Here is a 20870-nt window from a genome sequence, read left to right as displayed (position 1 = left end):
AGAAAGAAGAAAGAAAAAAGAAAGAAAGAAAGAAAGAAAGAAAGAAAGAAAGAAAGAAAGAAGAAAGAAAGAAAGAAAAAAATGAAGAAATTTTGGAAATGATATTGCATGAAAGATGCTTCATAAACTATGTCTACAATGTCACAGCTACAATTAATAACTATGGCTGCACAAGCGCAGCACAACCCAACATGATGACCAAATACAGAACTCCTCATGTGATTGGCTCCCATCACTCAGTATAAGAAGGCAGAGCAACCATCACTAAGTAGAGGCACCCTGCAAAGGTAAGTTTCTTGCTGCTTCAAATATTTAATAAGTATTTTGTACTAGGTTAAGTAGCATGAATATTAAATACGAAGTACACATAAAAGACCAATGTGATTTTAGAGATATCATGTTTTATAGCTGCACGGTTTTCAAATCAATTCAATGGGATGACAACATGAAGCAACAGACTATATCTTTTTCAGAAGTCTGCCAATCTTCCAGAACAGCCCTGCACTACTGGTGTCAGCCAAGGTAGTTAGACATTAAATTTATGCTGGAGTGTGTTAGTGTATATTTGGATTTTGACCTGTATAAACTCTCATAACTACACACTTTCATGTCTAATTTCACAATACTGTGCAGAAAATAAGCTACTGTAATACACTAATTAAAAGTGCAATAAACACTAAGGGATTTAACTATATACATCTATTTGTATATATTTTTTCTTTTGAATATTTAATGTGTGTTCACTGTTTGTGCTTGTGCAGTAAAGAGCCATCATGAGTAGGGACCCAGAAATGGAGTGCTTTGGCCCGGCGGCCATTTACCTCCGGAAGCCAGAGAAAGAGAGGATTGAAGCCCAGAACACCCCCTTTGATGCTAAAACAGCATATTTTGTGACTGAACCCAAGGAGATGTACCTCAAAGGGAAACTCATCAAGAAAGAAGGTGGCAAAGCCACAGTAGAGACTCTGTGTAAGAAGGTGAGCGACTATGCAATGATTAATATCAAGAAAATGACTGCAGAGCTGATAATGATGATGTTTCGTCCCTCTGACAGACGATCACTGTGAAAGACGATGAAATCTTCCCCATGAACCCTCCAAAGTTTGACAAGATTGAGGACATGGCCATGATGACCCACCTCAGTGAGCCCACCGTGCTGTATAACCTCAAAGAGCGTTATGCAGCATGGATGATCTACGTGAGTCTGAGCGGATCTTCTCAGCATCAGCTGATCTGACATGTTTCTAACAGTCCTGTCTGCCTCCACAGACATACTCTGGGTTGTTCTGCGTCACTGTGAACCCCTACAAGTGGCTCCCAGTGTACGATTCAGTGGTTGTAGCAGGATACAGAGGCAAAAAGAGGGTTGAAGCGCCGCCTCACATCTTCTCCATCTCTGACAACGCCTATCAGTTCATGCTTCAAGGTATCAATAAGATTGCAAAAGATGTGTGAATACAGCCCTGTAAACATGTTACAATCTCACTGTATAATATTCTGACATCTTTCAGATAGAGAAAACCAGTCTATCCTGATTACGTAAGTGTCAATTTTATTTAATGACATATATTTATCTTGATTTATGTGCTTTATGGGGGTCAAACAAGTCATAAATTAAGAACCGTAATGATGTCATCATTTCACCTAGTGGAGAATCCGGTGCTGGAAAGACTGTCAACACCAAACGTGTCATCCAGTACTTTGCAACAATTGCAGTGGCTGGAGGGAAGAAAGAACAACAATCCAGTAGCAAAATGCAGGTAAACCACATAAATGAAAATATATATGCGCCCATTCAGTTGTTTCTTCATTTCCCATTCATTGAGTTCATGGTGATGCTGGTGACCACTACACTTGCACCCCTACATCTAACTACTGTTACCTGTAGGGGTCACTGGAAGATCAAATCATTGCAGCCAACCCACTGTTGGAAGCTTATGGTAATGCCAAGACTGTGAGGAATGACAACTCTTCACGATTTGTAAGTGTTTTATCTTTAAGTTGCTGTTTTATGTGAACAATCGTTTGCTGACATCAGTTTAATCTGCTGCTTTTCAGGGTAAATTTATTAGAATCCACTTTGGGACAACTGGAAAGCTGGCTTCAGCTGATATTGAAACATGTAAGTTTGGGAAACTATCACGATAGGATTAGTTATTTTCTTTGATAGTAAGTGACCCAAATATTAATCACTGCACAAATTCCTATAGATCTGCTGGAAAAGTCTCGTGTGACCTTCCAGCTGTCTGCTGAGAGGAGCTACCACATCTTCTATCAGCTTGCAACAGGCCACAAACCTGAGCTGATCGGTAGGAGATCATTTAACATCTTTGACATGGTCTATACAGATGGTTATTGGTTTATGAAACACACTGCATTCTGCTGTATTTACTGTATCATTTGTACTCTTCCAGAGGCTCTGCTGATCACCACAAACCCATATGATTTTCCTATGATCAGTCACGGAGAAATCACTGTCAAGAGTATCGATGACATTGAAGAATTCATTGCTACTGATGTAAGAACAACTTTCCTTTGGCTTTTCATTGTCACCACTTTGTATTATGCGAATGAATCAGTCAGTTCTGAATATTATTTTCACAATCTTGGACATTAACTTTGCTTGTTTTTGTAGTTTTATTTTAAAAGACAGTCCTCACGTAATGACACAAGTTAATGATGGACTATTGTCTTATTTCAGACCGCCATTGACATTCTGGGCTTCACTGCAGAAGAGAAAGCAAGCATGTACAAGCTGACTGGAGCTGTGATGCATCATGGTAACATGAAGTTCAAGCAGAAGCAGCGTGAAGAGCAGGCTGAGCCAGACGGCACCGAGGGTGAGAGACCCACACCTGTGAGCTGGAATACAGAAGTCCAGCTTTACTTTTTTAAAAGAAACTTATTTCAGTGTTTAATTTGAAGTGATCTTAGAATATGTGTCCAATGTGACTATTTCTGTGGTTCTTCTAGTGGCTGATAAAATCGCCTACCTCATGGGTCTGAACTCTGCTGATTTGCTGAAGGCTCTGTGCTACCCCAGAGTAAAGGTTGGGAATGAGTTTGTGACCAAAGGTCAGACAGTCCCTCAGGTATGCTGTGCAAACACCTTCACTCCCCACTTAAATCTTGTTAACTGGTGTAAATTCATCCCTGTATTCATTCATGTAACATCATTCTTTATAGTTTTTCTTCTCATTTGTAAAATCAGGTCAACAATTCCGTCATGGCTCTCAGCAAGTCCGTCTATGAGAAAATGTTCTTGTGGATGGTCGTCAGAATTAATGAGATGCTGGACACAAAGCAGTCAAGAAGCTTTTTCATTGGTGTCCTTGATATTGCTGGCTTTGAAATTTTTGATGTAGGTATACTTTTCTGATCCTACGAGCTTTCACGTGTTCTTCATGTGTTTACCAGAATCTTTTGTTGACTTTGTGTCCTTTTTAAATGTATTTAGTACAACAGCTTGGAGCAGCTGTGCATCAACTTCACCAATGAGAAACTGCAACAGTTTTTCAACCACCACATGTTTGTGCTGGAGCAAGAGGAGTACAAGAAAGAGGGAATTGAGTGGGAGTTCATTGACTTTGGTATGGACTTGGCTGCCTGCATTGAGCTGATTGAGAAGGTGAGGCACATGCACCTGAACCAAAGTAAATCTTCTGATGTTTGGAGGAGTTTGATCTGAATGACTAATTACAATTCATTCTACAGCCAATGGGTATCTTCTCCATCCTTGAAGAGGAGTGCATGTTCCCCAAGGCCACAGACATGACCTTCAAGAACAAACTTTATGACCAGCATCTTGGTAAAAGTGCACCCTTCCAGAAACCCAAACCTGCCAAAGGCAAAGCCGAGGCTCACTTCTCCCTGGTGCACTATGCTGGCACTGTGGATTATAATGTTACTGGCTGGCTGGACAAAAACAAGGACCCCCTGAACGACTCTGTGGTTCAGCTCTACCAGAAGTCTGCAGCGAAGCTGTTGGCATACCTCTATGCAGCTCATCCAGGAGCAGAAGGTAAGGGTTATATCAGAATGAGACAAAATCTGTTTAGGTTTTTGTATTATTTTAAATGGGTCATTTTTAAACTTGGCGATTATGACAAAATCTGAATAAAATACATTTTGTAGCATTACTAATATGATTTGTGGCTAATATATATCAAATACAATCTTCATTTGATAGAGGGTGGTGGAGCCAAAAAAGGCAAGAAAAAGGGTGGCTCCTTCCAGACAGTGTCTGCTCTCTTCAGAGTAAGCATCACAAACGCATCACTGCATCACGACGTAACTACAATTAGCTGAATCCCTTAATGCTTAAGAACAATTGAACGTTTTCTATGTTTCAGGAGAATCTGGGCAAGCTGATGACTAACTTGAGGAGCACACACCCACATTTTGTGCGCTGTTTAATTCCAAATGAGTCAAAGACCCCTGGTAATTCTAAGAGCAGAATAAATTTATATATTTGGTGTTAATGAAACTGCAGTATGTAAACGAGAATAACTTTTATACACACTCTTTAAGGTCTGATGGAGAACTTCCTGGTCATCCACCAGCTGAGGTGCAATGGTGTACTGGAGGGGATTAGGATCTGCAGGAAAGGTTTCCCCAGCAGAATCCTCTACGGTGATTTCAAGCAGAGGTATTTATTGATATAAAGTATTTTAAAGTCTTGACAATAAATAATCACAAAATATTTCCCTCAATTAGATACAAAGTGTTGAATGCCAGCGTCATCCCTGAGGGGCAATTTATTGACAACAAAAAAGCCTCTGAGAAACTCTTGGGCTCCATTGATATTGACCATACTCAGTACAAATTTGGACACACCAAGGTATTTTTTTTATGATGATGTTGATGATTACTATGAAATTGCAAATATAACAAATCTTGACTTCTTACACTCAGGTTTTCTTCAAAGCGGGTCTTCTGGGTCAGCTGGAGGAGATGAGAGATGAAAAACTCGCAATCCTCATTACAATGACTCAGGCACTCTGCAGGGGTTATGTCATGAGAAAGGAGTTTGTCAAGATGATGGCACGCAGGTATTGTTCATTCAAGCATCTGAGGGCAAAAGAAATGCAATAGCTCACCTTAATTTCCCACATTTATTTTGGTATATTTATGCCAAACATGATGCATCTTTGACATGTTTTCACCAGAGAGGCAATTTATTCAATCCAGTACAACATCCGGTCCTTCATGAATGTGAAGACCTGGCCATGGATGAAGCTGTACTTCAAGATCAAGCCTCTGCTGAAGAGTGCTGAAGCTGAGAAAGAGATGGCACAAATGAAAGAGGACTTTGAAAAGACCAAGGAAGAGCTGGCCAAGGCCCTGGCAAAGAAGAAGGAACTGGAGGAGAAGATGGTCTCTCTGCTGCAGGAGAAGAACGATCTACAGCTTCAAATTCAGTCTGTAAGTTAAAATTGATATGGGAAATAGAATTTTAGAAATTTAAAAATTAGATATTTTTCAAGTTTTATGTTTCTGTTAGGAAAGCGAGACCCTCAGTGATGCAGAGGAAAGGTGCGAGGGGCTCATCAAAGCAAAAATCCAGCTGGAGGCCAAAGCCAAAGAGACCGCTGAGAGGCTGGAGGATGAGGAGGAAATAAATGCTGAACTCACAGCAAAGAAGAGGAAGCTGGAGGACGAGTGTTCTGAGTTGAAGAAAGACATCGATGACTTGGAGCTCACCCTCGCCAAAGTGGAAAAAGAGAAGCACGCCACTGAGAACAAGGTTTTTACCATTTAAATCTTCACCGTGTTATAGAGCAGGACTCTTCCATAACATAAAATAATTATCAAAACAGGTTAAAAACTTGGTTGAGGAAATGGCGTCTCAAGATGAAGCCATTGCAAAGTTGAGCAAAGAGAAAAAAGCCCTCCAAGAGGCCCATCAGCAGACCCTGGATGATCTGCAGGCTGAGGAAGACAAAGTCAACACTCTGACTAAGGCCAAGACCAAGCTGGAGCAGCAAGTGGATGACGTACGTAGAAAAAACAAGCAGTGACTTTAGTCTTGTTTAAAAATAAGTCCAAAATAATCATGCCTCTTCCGTGTGATTACAGCTTGAAGGTTCTTTGGAGCAAGAAAAGAAGCTCCGTATGGATCTTGAAAGAGCTAAAAGAAAGCTTGAAGGAGATCTGAAACTGGCCCATGAATCCATAATGGATCTGGAGAATGATAAACAGCAGTCTGATGAGAAGATCAAGAAGTGAGTGTGAGATACTTACATTTGACACATTCTTTTTCAACGCTTGCAAAATCCTACAATGAAATGATTGCATTTGAAAAAAACAACTAAAAATTGGGGATTTTCTTTCCAATATTTGTCTCCCAACAGGAAGGACTTTGAAATAAGTCAGTTTCTCAGTAGGATTGAAGATGAGCAAGCACTTAGTATTCAGTTTCAGAAAAAGATCAAGGAACTTCAGGTTTGTTTTGGTTTCTTTTATAGTTGCTGACATTGTCTATACTGTGTATGTTCCAACTGTATCACAAAGAAGCGACATCAATGCTGAAACATTTTTATATATACACACATAACATGTTTTCGTATTTAATATTAGGCTCGTATTGAGGAGCTAGAGGAAGAAATTGAGGCTGAGCGTGCTGCTCGGGCCAAGGTTGAGAAGCAGAGGTCTGATCTCTCCAGGGAGCTTGAGGAGATCAGCGAGAGGCTTGAAGAAGCTGGTGGAGCCACGTCTGTTCAGATTGAGATGAACAAGAAGCGCGAGGCCGAGTTCCAGAAGCTGCGACGTGATCTTGAGGAGTCCACCCTGCAGCACGAAGCCACTGCTGCAGCTCTACGCAAGAAGCAAGCTGACACCACGGCAGAGCTGGGAGAGCAGATCGATAATCTCCAGAGAGTCAAACAGAAGCTGGAGAAGGAGAAAAGTGAATACAAGATGGAGATTGACGACCTGTCAAGCAACATGGAGGCTATTGCCAAATCAAAAGTAAGATTTAGAAATCTTCAAGGGGCAATCATTTTTCAGCAAGAAATTTCAATGAAAGTTATACTGAAAATGTTTTTAAATGGGTCACTCCACTCCATTAAGATACGGGAACATTGCACCAAAACAACTCTCATTTCAGACCCACCTGGAGAAACTGTGCCGCACTCTTGAGGATCAAATGAGTGAAATGAAAACTAAAAGCGATGAAAATGTGCGACAGCTGAATGACATTGGGGTGCAAAGGGCAAGACTGCAAACAGAAAATGGTATGAATGAATAATTAACTTTGAAAAAAATTTAGTTTCTCACTTTAAATCCTATGATTTTTGCATTTTTTTCTTTTTTTTAAAACCTTCCTTAGGTGAAATTAGTCGCCAGTTGGATGAGAAGGAAACCCTTGTCTCTCAGCTGACACGGAGCAAGCAGGCTTTTATCCAGCAGATTGAAGAGTTAAAGAGGCATATTGAGGAGGAAGTTAAAGTATGAAAAATACACCAGAACTTACATTTATATGTGTAGTTACATACTAATAATATCCAAAATCAGATTATCGAGATGCTAATGAAAAATGGTCTCAATTTTTAAGGCCAAGAATGCCCTGGCTCATGCTGTTCAGTCTTCCCGCCACGACTGCGAACTCCTCAGAGAGCAGTACGAGGAGGAGCAGGAGGCCAAGGCTGAGCTGCAGCGTTCAATGTCCAAAGCCAACAGCGAGGTGGCTCAGTGGAGAACCAAATATGAGACCGATGCCATTCAGCGCACTGAGGAGCTGGAGGAGGCCAAGTAAAGAGGACCTCTAAAATCCTGCTGTTTCTAAGCATTAACTTTTAATTAAAAGAAAAAACTGTGCGTTAACAGGAAAAAGCTTGCTCAGCGTCTTCAGGATGCAGAAGAATCTATTGAGGCTGTGAATGCAAAATGTGCCTCCCTGGAAAAGACAAAGCAGAGACTGCAGGGTGAAGTGGAAGACCTGATGATCGACGTGGACAGAGCTAATGCTCTGGCAGCTAGCCTTGACAAGAAGCAAAGGAACTTTGACAAGGTTAGAGTATTTTTGTGCTTTTCTGCCTAAATGAATACAAAAGAAATGTGAATAACTAAATCTCAGTGGATTTCTTTTATCTGCTCAGGTTCTTGCTGAGTGGAAGCAGAAGTATGAAGAAAGCCAGGCCGAGCTGGAGGGAGCTCAAAAAGAAGCTCGTTCTCTCAGCACTGAAATGTTCAAGATGAAAAACTCCTATGAAGAAGCTCTGGACCACCTGGAGACCCTGAAGAGAGAGAACAAGAATCTGCAACGTATGTAATATTTTGATGCCTTTAACAAGTCAGGATATGTAAGTTCTCTGATAAATAAATGAAGCACCAGTGAAGACCATAAATTTAAAGAAATCTATATAAATGTTCAGAATTGTTCTAACAACAAAAAAGTGTATCTGTCAGAACACCTCAAGGCAGTAATGAATCAAAATTTATGGATAAGTTAAAGTCATTCTTTTCAGAAATTTAGTGGCCATTTGATTAACCTGGCATACTACTGAAATTATTGTCATGCCTTTTTAACAAATCAAACTTAACTCAAAACCAACGTTTTTACAGAGGAGATTTCTGATTTAACCGAGCAAATTGGAGAGACTGGGAAAACCATTCACGAGCTGGAGAAAGGAAAAAAGACTGCAGAGTCAGAGAAGTGTGAACTTCAGACTTCTCTTGAAGAGGCAGAGGTATTGTGTGACGAAATAGTGACATGAATGCCTCCTTTAACGACTCTGGAGTAACACGTTATATGTTTTGCTGTAAGGCCACCCTGGAGCATGAGGAATCCAAGATTCTGCGCATACAGCTGGAACTCACCCAAGTCAAGAGTGAAATTGACAGGAAAATCGCTGAGAAGGACGAGGAGATTGAGCAGATCAAGAGGAACAGTCAGAGAGTGATTGAGTCCATGCAGAGCACCTTGGATGCTGAGATCAGAAGCAGGAACGATGCCCTGAGGATCAAGAAGAAGATGGAGGGAGACCTCAATGAGATGGAGATTCAGCTGAGCCATGCAAACCGTCAGGCAGCTGAAGCCCAGAAACAGCTGAGGAACGTCCAGGGACAGCTCAAGGTGAAGAGCGCCTCATTAAAGAAACACAATCTATTTTAATCAGACTAAAATATATATTTAATTTTAACTGTCTATTTAGGATGCGCAACTGCATCTCGATGAAGCTATCAGAGGTCAAGATGAAATGAAGGAGCAGGTAGCCATGGTGGAGCGCAGGAACAACCTGATGCTGGCTGAGATCGAGGAGCTGAGAGCAGCTCTGGAGCAAACGGAGAGAAGCCGCAAAGTGGCTGAACAGGAGCTGGTTGATGCCAGCGAGCGTGTGGGGCTGCTGCACTCTCAGGTGAATAAGGATTGAAGTGGTTATACAACCAGAATACCAGTATATAACCCAGCCTATGATGTTTTTAGAACACCAGCCTTATCAACACCAAGAAGAAGTTGGAGGCTGACTTAATCCAGATCCAAGGTGAAGTTGAAGACTCCATCCAGGAAGCCAGAAATGCTGAAGAAAAGGCCAAGAAGGCCATCACTGATGTGAGCCATCTTGTTGAATATGGGACCGCTATGTGACGAAACAGAACTTTTTAATTTACAAAATTACTGTACTTATAGGCTGCCATGATGGCTGAGGAGCTGAAGAAGGAGCAGGACACTAGTGCTCACCTTGAGAGGATGAAGAAAAACCTGGAAGTGACAGTGAAGGACCTGCAGCACCGTTTGGATGAAGCTGAGAATCTGGCCATGAAGGGAGGCAAGAAGCAGCTCCAGAAACTGGAGGCTAGGGTATGTGTCACATGCTAAAATTTACACATTTTTGGCATTATTTCATATCTTAAATTACTACATTGTCTTTACAAAAGGTTCGTGAATTAGAGGGTGAAGTTGAGGCTGAGCAAAAACGTGGTGCTGATGCCATCAAAGGGGTGCGAAAATATGAGAGAAGAGTTAAGGAGCTGACCTATCAGGTATAGTTCCATTTGTACTGCAAAAACTTAAACCATTAGTGGTCATAAAACTACAGTCACAAAAACAGCACTTGTGTACTGATAGTGTACTGTAATAACAAAGATATTAATGATATATTGTTCCTGATTTCTGTCAGACTGAGGAAGACAAGAAAAATCTTGTCAGGCTTCAGGATCTTGTGGACAAGCTGCAGCTGAAGATGAAATCCTACAAGCGCCAGGCTGAGGATGCTGTGAGCATAGCTGTTTCTCAAAAGAACTTTCTAAACATGTCACTTGGTCCATGTCTTTTATCTTGACTATGCTCTGTCAACAGGAGGAGCAGGCTAACAGTCACCTGACCAGGTACAGGAAGGTGCAGCATGAGATGGAGGAGGCCCAGGAGAGAGCCGACATCGCCGAGTCTCAGGTCAACAAGCTGAGGGTAAAGAGTCGCGAAATTGTCAAGGTCAAGGTAAATTAAATAAATCTGATACTAGATCAGTGATTTTTTTTTTTTGCTTTTTTGGGGGTATTGGGTCAAATGTTTGACCTGCCATAATCCTGCCATTTCAGACTAAAGAATCAGAAGAGTAAAGACAAATTCAAGATAACAAGAAGTAACTGGAAGTCATACAATATGATTACCTTGTTACGTCTTTATTGTGTCTTGATGTAACAAATCAATAAAAAAAATGCATTTGCATCTTCTTGTCTTTTCAATGATTATTTTTATCATTTGCATTTATGATTTCAATATGAGCATTCAACCAAACAACGACGACAACAGCAACAATAATAACAACAATCATAATAACAACAATACATTACATACATTTTGAAATTGGCATTTTTCTCCCCGGATTCCTTATTCAAAGATTACGCGAATTGGCAGTGACACACTCGAGAATATTGCGATCCAACAATGCGCAGGCACTGTCGGTGAGAAACACCACTACAAAAGCAACTAAAATGTACTGTTGGACAACATTTTCACTCGGTGTCCACAGGAGGCCAAACACCTAAAGTCAGTGACCTTTTAACGCCACTTAAGAGGACACCGTAACAGGTCCCTAGACCGTGCTTTAATGTGTTTTGAAATGTATAAAAAATATCTTTTAAAAATGTGAATTGTAACCAATTTGCAGCCAATCTGGGAAAAAAAAACGAAATTCGAACATTGTAGATTATTTTTTTCTGTAGCCTATTTTATTTATATAGACTTTTTTGCCATGTTTTGTTTGTTTTACCCTCTCGTTTGTCTTATTACCTCTGGTCACCAGGGGTCAGCATTGGATGGCAGGAAAACATGCTGATAAATCTCTGCGAGGTTTATAAGGCAGATTTGAATGAATTGTTCTGGCATGATTTTAGTGTGACTTTAAAGAAAATGTTCCTGCCGGGGTGACCCCCGTGGTAAGGGATGAGTTTCGGCGCGGATGGAGATGCGCAGTGCGCCTCTGTAGCGATGCCGACTGGGACCGCTGCAGTGTAAACAAGGCTGTCCGAGGGTGCAGTTCTGCTGTCTGTGGTGAGGACACCGATGGTGTCACCGCTATCTTTATCTTTAAAATGTCCCATCCGTGGTTTTTCAGCATGCAGCGGCACTGCCGCTGGTTGCAATTCGAGTGTAGCGGTCCACTTCTGTTAGTGTATTCGGATTGATCGTTTTTTCTCTTTCTCCAAATTCGGTGATGCTCCGTTAAATCTCGGGAGAAATGCCAGGCAAGCAGGGAAGTCCAGGAGCGGAGGACGCGCCACCGACCTTGCCGTCGGTCCGGCCGCCCTGCGACCGTCTCCCCTGCAACAAGAGCAGCGTGTGCTCCCGCTCCTACTTTGTGGTCGTGATGGTGTTTTTTCACATTTACATTATTAATGTTATCGCGCTGCTATTGTACGTGCACTACAACAATGGACAGGATGAAGCCAGCAGCCGGGGTCGTGACGCTGCCGGCACTGGCCACCAGCGCCCTGCGTCCGGATCCGAGTCACCAAAGCCTGACGTGTCTCTCACAAGAATCGAGGGAATTAGAGTGAGTAATTTAACGTGATGGGATTATTCATGCTCATGGTTTCAATTCTCGCACCTCATTTCTCTGGCCCATCGTTGTACTGTAGGTTGGACATGTCCACAAGGTGTCCCTGGTGCCTGGAAGAGTGCATGAAATGCGCACTCTGAGTCTGAAACCTCTGCTCTTTGGTATAAACAAACCATCTATCCATCTGCATCACCACAGTCATAGTCTTGATTAGTTTTTCTGTGCCTTGAATACATTTGAATGTAGGTAATGGTGATATTTATGAATCTGCCCAATTAAGCTTCAACAACCTTACTATAAAAATCTATGTATTTTAATTGGGGAAAAATAATCATATATAGCTTCTATTAGATTAAAAACAAATTTACCAACAGCTTTGTTTAAAGCAAGGTCTGCAATCATTTTACACAACTACAACAAGAACATTTAAAGTGGATACAGCAGAAACACACTGCATTATAAATGACCTTGTCCTGTTATGCAGAGATTCCCGAGTTCTTGTCAGAGCATGAGTGTCGGGTTGTGATCCAGCTTGCTCAGCTGAAAGGTCTGATGGAGAGCCAGCTTATGGTTCAAGATGGCCAGGAAGAGCTGGCCAAGGAGCTCAACCTGAGCCCAGATGAGATCTTCAACCTTCTGGATATCAACCAGGACGGACAGCTGCAGCTCCATGAGGTGTATGTCATTTTAAGGACGGTGCAGTTCTGAGTAGTTATCTTAATCTCAGTTTTAATGCCGCCTCCCCCAACAGATACTGACTCACTCTCGAGTCAGGGATGGCATCTGGCTCACCCCGGAGAATCTAAGAGAGGTCTACGATGGCCTCAAAGCTGATAAAGATAATAATGGTAAAGAAAATGTATTTTTTGACCATGCACATCCTTTTTTTAAATCATCTCCACCAAATTGTATCAGAATAAAATGCATGTTCTTGCACTCTCTGCAGGGTTGTTGAGTCTAGAGGAGTTCAGGCTTCTGAGCAGTGACGCATTCCAGCGTTTTCTAATGCAACGTGGAGTAAAGAGGAGCCAGCTGGTGAGGAACAGCCGACATACGTGGCTGTATCAGGGGAAAGGAGCACACCAAGTGCTGCAGGACATCAAGGAGAGGTGGGCCACGTTCGGATGGCCACTGAAGCTCAAAAACTTGGGACAAGTCGTCCAGATATTGATCTTCCCCCTGGTTTTTCAGAGTGACTCGTCTCACTCGTCTCCCCCCCACATTAGTGGACCTCAGTGAGCCTCTGCAGGTGGTCCGTTATGAAGAGGGGGGGCACTACCACGCCCACCAGGACAGCGGCCCGGTGTACCCTGAAACCGCCTGCACGCACACGCGCCTCGCGGCCAACGCTTCCACTCCATTTGAGACATCATGCAGGTGAGATCCCGGCACTCCCGAAGACCAGTAAAGCAACATCATCCGTGCGTCCGGTGTGTTACCAAACTGTCTGTTGACACTCCTTGTAAAGGCTCGCATGTTGGTCTACAGTACGTGTCTCTACATGTTAGTGTGCCATTCACTGGTTTGCAAGCGCTTGTTTTGGTGTTTCTTTGCACGAGACGTGTGCTTGTCAATTTAAACCTGTGTTGCACACCCAGGTACATCACAGTTCTCTTCTACCTGAACTCTGTTGAGGGGGGTGGGGAGACCGCATTCCCTGTGGCAGACAACAGGACCTATGATGAAGTGGTGCGTAAATGTGTGTAGGTGTGCAAAGGTGGTGTGTACATCATGTGCACGTTTTTAATGTCTGTGTAAACGCACTTGTTTGGTGGTCGTTAGATCGTCACAACGTTCGACAAACTGTCGCTGAGATTGCTTGTTTCATTTTTTTTTTTTCATTCAAGTCCCTCATACACAATGATGTCGACCTTTTGGACACGAGGAGGAATTGCAACAAAAGTAACCTGAGAGTGAAGCCTGCCAAAGGAACAGCAGTGTTTTGGTACAACTACCTTTCAGATGGAAGAGGTAACCACAAATACCTGATCAGCCCCTCATTCACTATACGGAGTTGAGTGGAAGAAATAGTGCTCACTGCCAAATTATTATTAAATTAATAATATCATGTCTAACTTTTCACATGTGACTGCCCTGGGATGATAGGATATATTGCTCATTAAAGGAAAATTGGTGGTTCACCTCTTCACAGTGCATTATGGGATACATTGAGTGTATGAAATAGGGTACAGCGATCCACAATTAACATCTGGACAGATCCACAAAATGGTGTTCTCTTTAGTGGGTGGAATGATTTCAGACAGCACATGCTAATATCCTAAAAGAGAAGTTAGCAAATGTTGTGATAAAGGATGTAAAATATATTTCCTCACATAGGAAAATTTGTGATGTAGTGGCTTAGGCTTACTGTTACTTTAAGGAAAACTTTAAGCACATCCTTTAATTATCACAATATTACCAAACTACAGTGCTTAAATGTCCTGCCATCATAGCTGAATACGATAAATACAAAATTACATCTTACTTGAAATAATCTTAATATTCAAAACAATTTCACATCATTTACTGGTTTTGGGACAATTTGGGGGTAAAACGTGAAATGTAGAGAGCTCAGAGTAAAATGTTCAGTTGATCGTAAGGGAGTACAAAATAAAGCAATATTGTGAACAGATTTATGAATAAACATATTATGCAAAGTTCTATGGAAGTATCAAGAGGTCTTAAAACTGTACCCACCAATATGTTCGATACATTTGACCTTTTACGGCTTGATCTTTCTTTTAATAGGTTGGGTTGGAGAGCAGGATGAATACGCTCTGCACGGGGGCTGTGTGGTTACCCGTGGTACCAAATGGATTGCGAATAAATGGATCAACATTGATCCAGATTATCAGCGTCAGGTCCGTTATCAGCAGCTGGTTTCACAAAATCCAGAGGATGAGGAGGATGAAGGTCTGATGTTGGACCCTGACATAGAGGGTTCAGACATACATCAAGACTTGTAGCTGTGTCGCTCCCTTCATTCATGTCTTGTCACGCATGACTAATTCCAGATCAGGGTCTTAAAACCAAAATGATACAAAGTCTTCCTCGCTCCTCTGCACAATTTCTATGGTAACATCCCCTGTGGCCAGTGTGTAGAGACAAGGTTATTTCAGGGAATGAGGTCACAGTGGGCTTATGCAATTGTAGAGAGATGTGTTTGTTAAATAGTAATTGATATTGTTCCTGTTTTTACGTTGCTGTAATTCCCACTTTTAGGAATGTTGCACTATGAACCCGTTCAAGGAGTTGAGACAAAAAAAAATTTGCATGCACTGACTTCACACGTTTTGCTGTTGCCACCAACAAAGATTTTTACTTGGAATTAGAAATGGCTGAGGAACATAATGTCCACGTGAACATAATGAACGATACCTCATGGCTGCCATGACCAAAAATGCTTCACACATGCACAATGTGATGCATTATTCCATACATTTGAAATAATCGTTCTTTTCTGCCTGGTCGGTATTGAGATTTTCCTTAAAAATGCAGTGTGTTGCTCTTGCACATTGAATAAAATGCACATAAGCCCCATGTCTTCCCAGTCTTGGCCTTCCTTCTTTGCAGACATCTGCACATCTATTTGTAATATTTAATTTCAGCCACTGAACACAACAAGCACAGTGGTGAATCTTCAGAATTGTGTGCTGGCGCACGACTCCTGAAATGAATCCGACATAAGTAAATATTAGTCCATATAGTAGTTCATAAGCAGTAGTTAACGAGCTGAACTAGTTCATCTTCACAAAAAAAAGTTTAAAGGGTCCTCACATTCACTGGATAACTTAATATGTGTCCATTTCACAAAGACGCTGGACTAGCTGTACTCACCGCTGAAGGCTCGTATCTGGGGAGGGACGTGGCTCCACGGTGGTTCAGACAGTAGATGACAGCATCGTGAACAGTTGCAAAAAGATGTTTCTTTGTTACTGACTCAGAGAAGAAGTTGCCAAACTCTAGCTGATCCACAACAGGGGCTTAAAGGAGAAATATTTAGTATATGTATGCTTTTTAATTTGCTACAGCTGCACTTGAGGGAGACAGTGGACTCACCTTGACAACCAGCTATGTAGACGTCCACATCAATCTCTCTGAAGTCCTTAAAAATCTGTCAACATAAATAATATTTTTCATTAATCATTTATTCCCTCGCCTGGTGGTGGATAGTTCAAGGGCAAAGATTTGCTGAGATTTTCACTTTTTATAAACTTATTTGGCCTTTGAGAGCTCACATTTTTCATAGTCTTTATAGCAACAGTGTCAATGAAGTTCGCTGTTGAGAGGTCAATTATGATGGAGTGAATGTCCCAGGTCCATTTCCCCAGTGACCCGAGAGAGACTCGCTCCAGGTCGTGACTCAGTGTGTCCTCAGTACTGGAGCCCAGAGTGGTGGTGTCCCCGTCCTGCAGTTCAGACATCCACCCCAAGCTGGTGCAGTCCTGGTCCCCTCCTTTCAAGTATTCCCACCTAGATTGGCCCTCTGGTGTTCGAGGAGTGGTCGGGATGACAAACACTGTCCCGTTTTCTCTTTTGGTCCAGCTCTGCTCCTCCTTGTCGCTGCAGGTGCCGTCCCACTGCCCGCCGTGGCTGACCTCTTCCTCCACAGAGAAGACCATCAGCCCAGACTGTGTCTTTGCTGCCCTCTGCACTCGTCTTTCCTAAAAAGAAACAGAGTTTAAGAAAGACAAAGGTTTTCTTAGAAAAGGCCTGGTAATGTCTCTCTGAGACGTCTTCAGCACAATACCTCTCTCTTTGCCTGCCTTTTCGCTCGTCTCTCAGCTCTCTTTTCTCTGCGTTTCTGTTTGGCCTCCTGCCTTCTCTTGTAGATAATCATTTTGCTAATATCAAGCCCACTCTGGCAGAAAAATAAGAGCAGATAATGACAGATTGATTGTTAATAAATAATGAAATAATTCACCCTTTAAAAGGGGTAAAGGGGCTTTTATTTTGAATTTGGAAGAGTTACAGCAGTAAAATCCATTTAGAGAACGACAGACCTTTTCCTTTAGAGCTTCAAGGTAGAGTTCAGCATTGGCAAAATACACAGTAGAAGAAGAGCGAAATATAGTAATTCCTGGAATTTCTCTTGCCTGTGGAGTAATGGAAATAATCTTTCTTTTAGAGTTGGATACAAACAGATTTATAGTTTACTTTAGATCTCCTTTACCTCTCGGTGAGTCTCGATGTCTAGGTACAGTTCAGTACCTGGTATGTTTCCCAAAACAGAGTACGTTGGCCTAATAGAGTTTTAAAATGTAGCATGGACAGGCAGCCTTCATTCACCATGAGTTCACACAAACAATGCAATGTTCTGAAACGGCTATCTCACATTTGAGTTCTGAAGATGACGGTAAGCAGAGCGAAAATGATCGAGGCTGCCAGACCCAGGTCCATGTTAAGGAGCAGGGTTGAGACCCACGTGAAGATCCACACCACCTGGGGAACACAGAGCGTCAAGAATAATGACACTAATCCAGATTCAACCCTCACTATTTCGACCTCTCACCAGGTCAATTTTACTGCTTCTCCAAAGTGGGACCACGTCCGAGTGCTGCTTAAACATCCCCTTCAGATTCACAAAGACAATCGATGAAAGTACAGCCTGAAACACACATTGTAAAAGGCTTCATTGATTCTGTGGGATGCGGATAAGACAAAAAAAAACATTACACCATCTCAATTATGAGATGTACTATTAGTTTTTACTGTAGTCACTTTGTAGTAAACAGAAACATTAAAATAACAACAAACCTTTGGCAAATCCTGGAACAGGGGTCCAAGTTTCAGAATAGTCACTAACACAATTAGAGCTGAGGCCACTCCTGCCATCTGAAATTACATGGCACAATAATTTAAATAAAAAGGAATGCCATGTAATGTAATGGATTCACTATAATTTGAGGTGTGATGTTATTTCTGTAATGTCCACCTTGGTTCTTCACTCACTTGTGTCTTTCCTCCAGTGGTCTCTTGGATGAGACTTCGAGACATCGATGGGCAGACGGAGTAGCACTGGAAAAAGCCCCCCACTGTGTTACTGAGACCCAGCGCCACCAGCTCCTGCAGCAGCGACAAGACAAACGGCACATTTACCAGAGAACAGATAAAAGTTTGGGGAAAAGACTGATATGACCTCAGGTTCACCTGGTTACTGTCCACCTTATATCCATGTTTCAGGGCAAATGTTTTTCCCAGTGAAATGGATATGGCATATCCAACAATAGCCAGGGCAAATGCGTCACTGATAACTTCTCCAAAGAGACTGACATTTGGGACCTGGGGAGAGCTAAGACTGAAGCAGACGGGAGGACAAGCTACGTCAGTTAATACCAAACACGTTAGGGATAGCTTCACCCAACACAGTTTTGGGTTTTTTTATTTGCATGTGAGCAGTGTTTAAAAATTCAAATACGTACCCACTGGGAATATCTCCAACAACTGAGATCTGGTAGCTGCTATTCAGGCCGGTGTACGATGATATCAAAGTGGCTACCATAATCTGGAGTACACAGAGACACACACACACACACACACACACACACACACATACACATACAGATTTTGCAACTTGAAAGTCAAACCGCCATTCATTAAAAATCTCGTAAATCATATACTTAATGTGAACCTAATCATTAGTCATAAATCTCAAGTTCGCTGTGATCTGCAGGAATGTTGCTGTACCGCTGACTCAGCTGGTTCCACCCTGTTTGTCTGCCCCCCCCCCCCCCCCCCCCAACCACGCCATCAGCAGCAGCAAACAAAGGTTACGTGACCTCAACGAATGTTTCGCAATGTGTTTTGTAATGTGAACTGACTGTGATGAGCTCCCCTGGGATGGGTACAGGCAGTTTTGGGTTGAGAAAAGAGTTGAGCTCCTTCATGGCAATAAGAAGCACCATGGACACAACACTGACCACCAGTGTGGGCAGATGAGTGTGTGGAAGCTGGGAGCAAACGTCCATCAGAGTCTGAAATTGAAGAAAAGGAAACAACCTTTTTTCCCCACTTCATATTTGAGGGTTATGTGACTTTAATCTATTTCAAAGCTATCCATTTAATTTAATTTAATTTAATTTAATTCAATTCATCTTCATGTACAGCTTGCAATACAGTCGCGAGTGTCTCCAGGTGTTGCCAGAAACCGAGAGCCTAATAACCTGAACAAGCAAAAGTCACAGGGAAAAGCTTCAGGCTCGTATGGGGGGGACTGTCCTGTTAATGGCCGGTCAGGTAAGGGAGGAGGAGAAGATTGGGCAAGAGGGAAGAGTAGAAAGAGGAGTGCAAACAAATGTCATATTATTTCCAGGCTATAGTATAATTTAAAATATTAGTGTGACCTCCTTGAAAGTACACTCTTTCATGTTTGTGCATTTTCTTGCAGTCAGAATACAAAAAAGTAGAAGATTATTTTAATTGTACTCACATAAATCAAAGCCAAGGGACCACTGAAGCGTGTGGGTGAAACTCCAAACATGTACTTCAGCTGTGCCACCACAGCATGAGCTGCGGCAGCGGTGGTGTAAGCCCTCACCAAGGGTTCAGACAAGTATGTGCCCACGAATCCAAACTTGACCAAACCCAGCACCACCTAAACAAACCATGAGAGGATAAATATTTAATCCTGGGAAGTATTTCTACCGTACTTAAGGTGCTATGTGTGTCGCCGGACCTGAATGAGTCCTCCCAGAACAGTAGTGGCAGCAGCCACCTGTATCCTGTATGAGTCTCGGGCATCTGTGTCCACCTCAGTGACATTCGTTCCATTTGTTTTGAAGAAATTCTCGTCTGGTGCGAGTCTCTCAGTCACACTCCCCACCATGATACTGAGCACTGTAAATGTACCTGAACACAGTAGATGATAAGATAATAGCTGGGCTGGGGCTGGAACGGCCCTGGAATCATCTGGCTCTCCTCTTACCAATGGATATATGACGGGACGTTCCAAAAAAGATATAGATCAGCGCTGGATAGAGTGATGTATAGAGCCCAATTACTGGAGGTAAGGAAGCCAATAATGCATACGCCATACCTGTGGATTTACAATGTTCTCTGTTTACAGATATATGGTGTGACAACGCAGGAGATGCCATTGCTAGTGTTTTTTTTCTCCATTCTTTACCTTGTGGCAGGTGCATGATGCCAACACTGATCCCAGAAATGAGGTCAGGCATTCCATAATCCCAGATTGAGTACTTGGGCAGCCAGTATAATATAGGAAAGAAGCTGACCACAGTTTTCTTCAGTCTTGGCACTGTACACCTGTAAGGAAGTGGGTGCACAGACAAATGCAATAGGAGAGCAGCCTGTTTTAAAACATGACATGAAGATACAACAAGACTTTGAAGAGTGACACAAGAAGTTGATCTTACTTAATGGAGCCTTTAATCCGTTCTCTTATAGGGCGATGAGTGTCCGAATAGGTTTTCCTCTGCGAAACCTCTTCCAGTTTTTGCTCGTCAAGCACCTCCCGCTCGACCATATATTTTAAAGATCTCTGTCTGATTTCCATTGGGCAAAATCTGTAACAATCTGATAGAATTCTATGTCTTTCTCAGTTTCTAAGTGACTGTCTGACAACCGCTCTGTCAAAAAAAGAGCTGTATCTGCAAGTATATATCTCACACAAAATAATGGTTAACTACTGATGTGGAAGGCTGAGCATCTTCATGAGATTTCCATGATGCTGCTTTTATCTATTAACTAGCAAAATTAAGCTCAAGAAGATTGCAAAACACCCCCTTTAACGTTGGACAACCGTGTTCTTCCAGGAACTACTTTTGAACCTTTTAATGTTTCATCAAAAATACACAATTAATGTCCCAACAAACAGGTGACATGTACAGCATCCGGTGTGCCTTTAAG

General features: G+C 42.2%; 3 protein-coding genes across 3 annotated transcripts; 2 read left to right on the top strand and 1 right to left on the bottom strand.

The window, feature by feature from the left end:
- The first annotated feature begins 362 nt into the window (after positions 1-362).
- LOC130524120 (myosin heavy chain, fast skeletal muscle-like) lies at positions 363-10669 on the top strand. The gene is made up of 40 exons (XM_057029908.1): positions 363-522; positions 762-977; positions 1055-1198; positions 1270-1426; positions 1512-1539; positions 1649-1760; positions 1889-1981; positions 2059-2122; positions 2211-2309; positions 2415-2518; positions 2702-2840; positions 2974-3092; positions 3212-3361; positions 3458-3628; positions 3715-4021; positions 4190-4257; positions 4353-4440; positions 4531-4648; positions 4717-4840; positions 4915-5051; positions 5169-5424; positions 5504-5746; positions 5820-5996; positions 6079-6224; positions 6354-6444; positions 6580-6969; positions 7109-7235; positions 7331-7449; positions 7556-7752; positions 7828-8011; positions 8100-8265; positions 8566-8690; positions 8768-9076; positions 9156-9359; positions 9428-9553; positions 9632-9802; positions 9880-9984; positions 10122-10217; positions 10301-10438; positions 10540-10669. The coding sequence occupies exons 2-40, from the start codon at positions 774-776 to the stop codon at positions 10558-10560; spliced, it is 5817 nt and encodes a 1938-aa protein (XP_056885888.1). The 5' UTR covers positions 363-522; positions 762-773; the 3' UTR covers positions 10561-10669.
- Positions 10670-11281: 612 nt separating this feature from the next.
- Positions 11282-15542, top strand: p4htmb (prolyl 4-hydroxylase, transmembrane b). The gene is made up of 9 exons (XM_057029985.1): positions 11282-11996; positions 12082-12163; positions 12487-12677; positions 12754-12850; positions 12949-13111; positions 13194-13379; positions 13601-13691; positions 13850-13973; positions 14751-15542. The coding sequence occupies exons 1-9, from the start codon at positions 11682-11684 to the stop codon at positions 14966-14968; spliced, it is 1467 nt and encodes a 488-aa protein (XP_056885965.1). The 5' UTR covers positions 11282-11681; the 3' UTR covers positions 14969-15542.
- Positions 15294-20616, bottom strand: slc26a6l (solute carrier family 26 member 6, like). The gene is made up of 19 exons (XM_057029958.1): positions 20378-20616; positions 20128-20267; positions 19927-20037; positions 19678-19850; positions 19432-19596; positions 18824-18976; positions 18425-18507; positions 18153-18300; positions 17955-18068; positions 17760-17837; positions 17515-17610; positions 17338-17444; positions 17176-17245; positions 17006-17098; positions 16753-16863; positions 16241-16666; positions 16062-16116; positions 15840-15985; positions 15294-15669 (listed from the first exon to the last, which is right to left on the bottom strand). The coding sequence occupies exons 1-19, from the start codon at positions 20515-20517 to the stop codon at positions 15643-15645; spliced, it is 2436 nt and encodes an 811-aa protein (XP_056885938.1). The 5' UTR covers positions 20518-20616; the 3' UTR covers positions 15294-15642.
- Between the last annotated feature and the right edge of the window lie 254 nt (positions 20617-20870).

Source organism: Takifugu flavidus, chromosome 4 (assembly GCF_003711565.1).
Source record: "Takifugu flavidus isolate HTHZ2018 chromosome 4, ASM371156v2, whole genome shotgun sequence".
Classification (NCBI taxonomy): domain Eukaryota; kingdom Metazoa; phylum Chordata; class Actinopteri; order Tetraodontiformes; family Tetraodontidae; genus Takifugu; species Takifugu flavidus.
The sequence above is the reverse complement of the archived record's forward strand: the minus strand, read 5'-3'. Positions and strand labels throughout refer to the sequence as shown.

Excerpts from the sequence above, each read along its gene's own strand:
- LOC130524120 (XM_057029908.1), top strand. The coding sequence starts at position 774 with ATGAGTAGGGACCCAGAAATGGAGTGCTTTGGCCCGGCGGCCATTTAC. Across the intron at positions 3,629-3,714 it reads GCATTGAGCTGATTGAGAAG|CCAATGGGTATCTTCTCCAT; the intron begins GTGAGGCACATG and ends TTCATTCTACAG. Across the intron at positions 4,649-4,716 it reads TACGGTGATTTCAAGCAGAG|ATACAAAGTGTTGAATGCCA; the intron begins GTATTTATTGAT and ends TCCCTCAATTAG.
- p4htmb (XM_057029985.1), top strand. The coding sequence starts at position 11,682 with ATGCCAGGCAAGCAGGGAAGTCCAGGAGCGGAGGACGCGCCACCGACC. Across the intron at positions 12,164-12,486 it reads TCTGAAACCTCTGCTCTTTG|AGATTCCCGAGTTCTTGTCA; the intron begins GTATAAACAAAC and ends CCTGTTATGCAG. Across the intron at positions 13,112-13,193 it reads CTGCAGGACATCAAGGAGAG|AGTGACTCGTCTCACTCGTC; the intron begins GTGGGCCACGTT and ends CTGGTTTTTCAG.
- slc26a6l (XM_057029958.1), bottom strand. The coding sequence starts at position 20,517 with ATGGAAATCAGACAGAGATCTTTAAAATATATGGTCGAGCGGGAGGTG. Across the intron at positions 18,301-18,424 it reads GTTGGAGATATTCCCAGTGG|TCTTAGCTCTCCCCAGGTCC; the intron begins GTACGTATTTGA and ends CGTCTGCTTCAG. Across the intron at positions 17,611-17,759 it reads TGTTCCAGGATTTGCCAAAG|GCTGTACTTTCATCGATTGT; the intron begins GTTTGTTGTTAT and ends TGTGTGTTTCAG.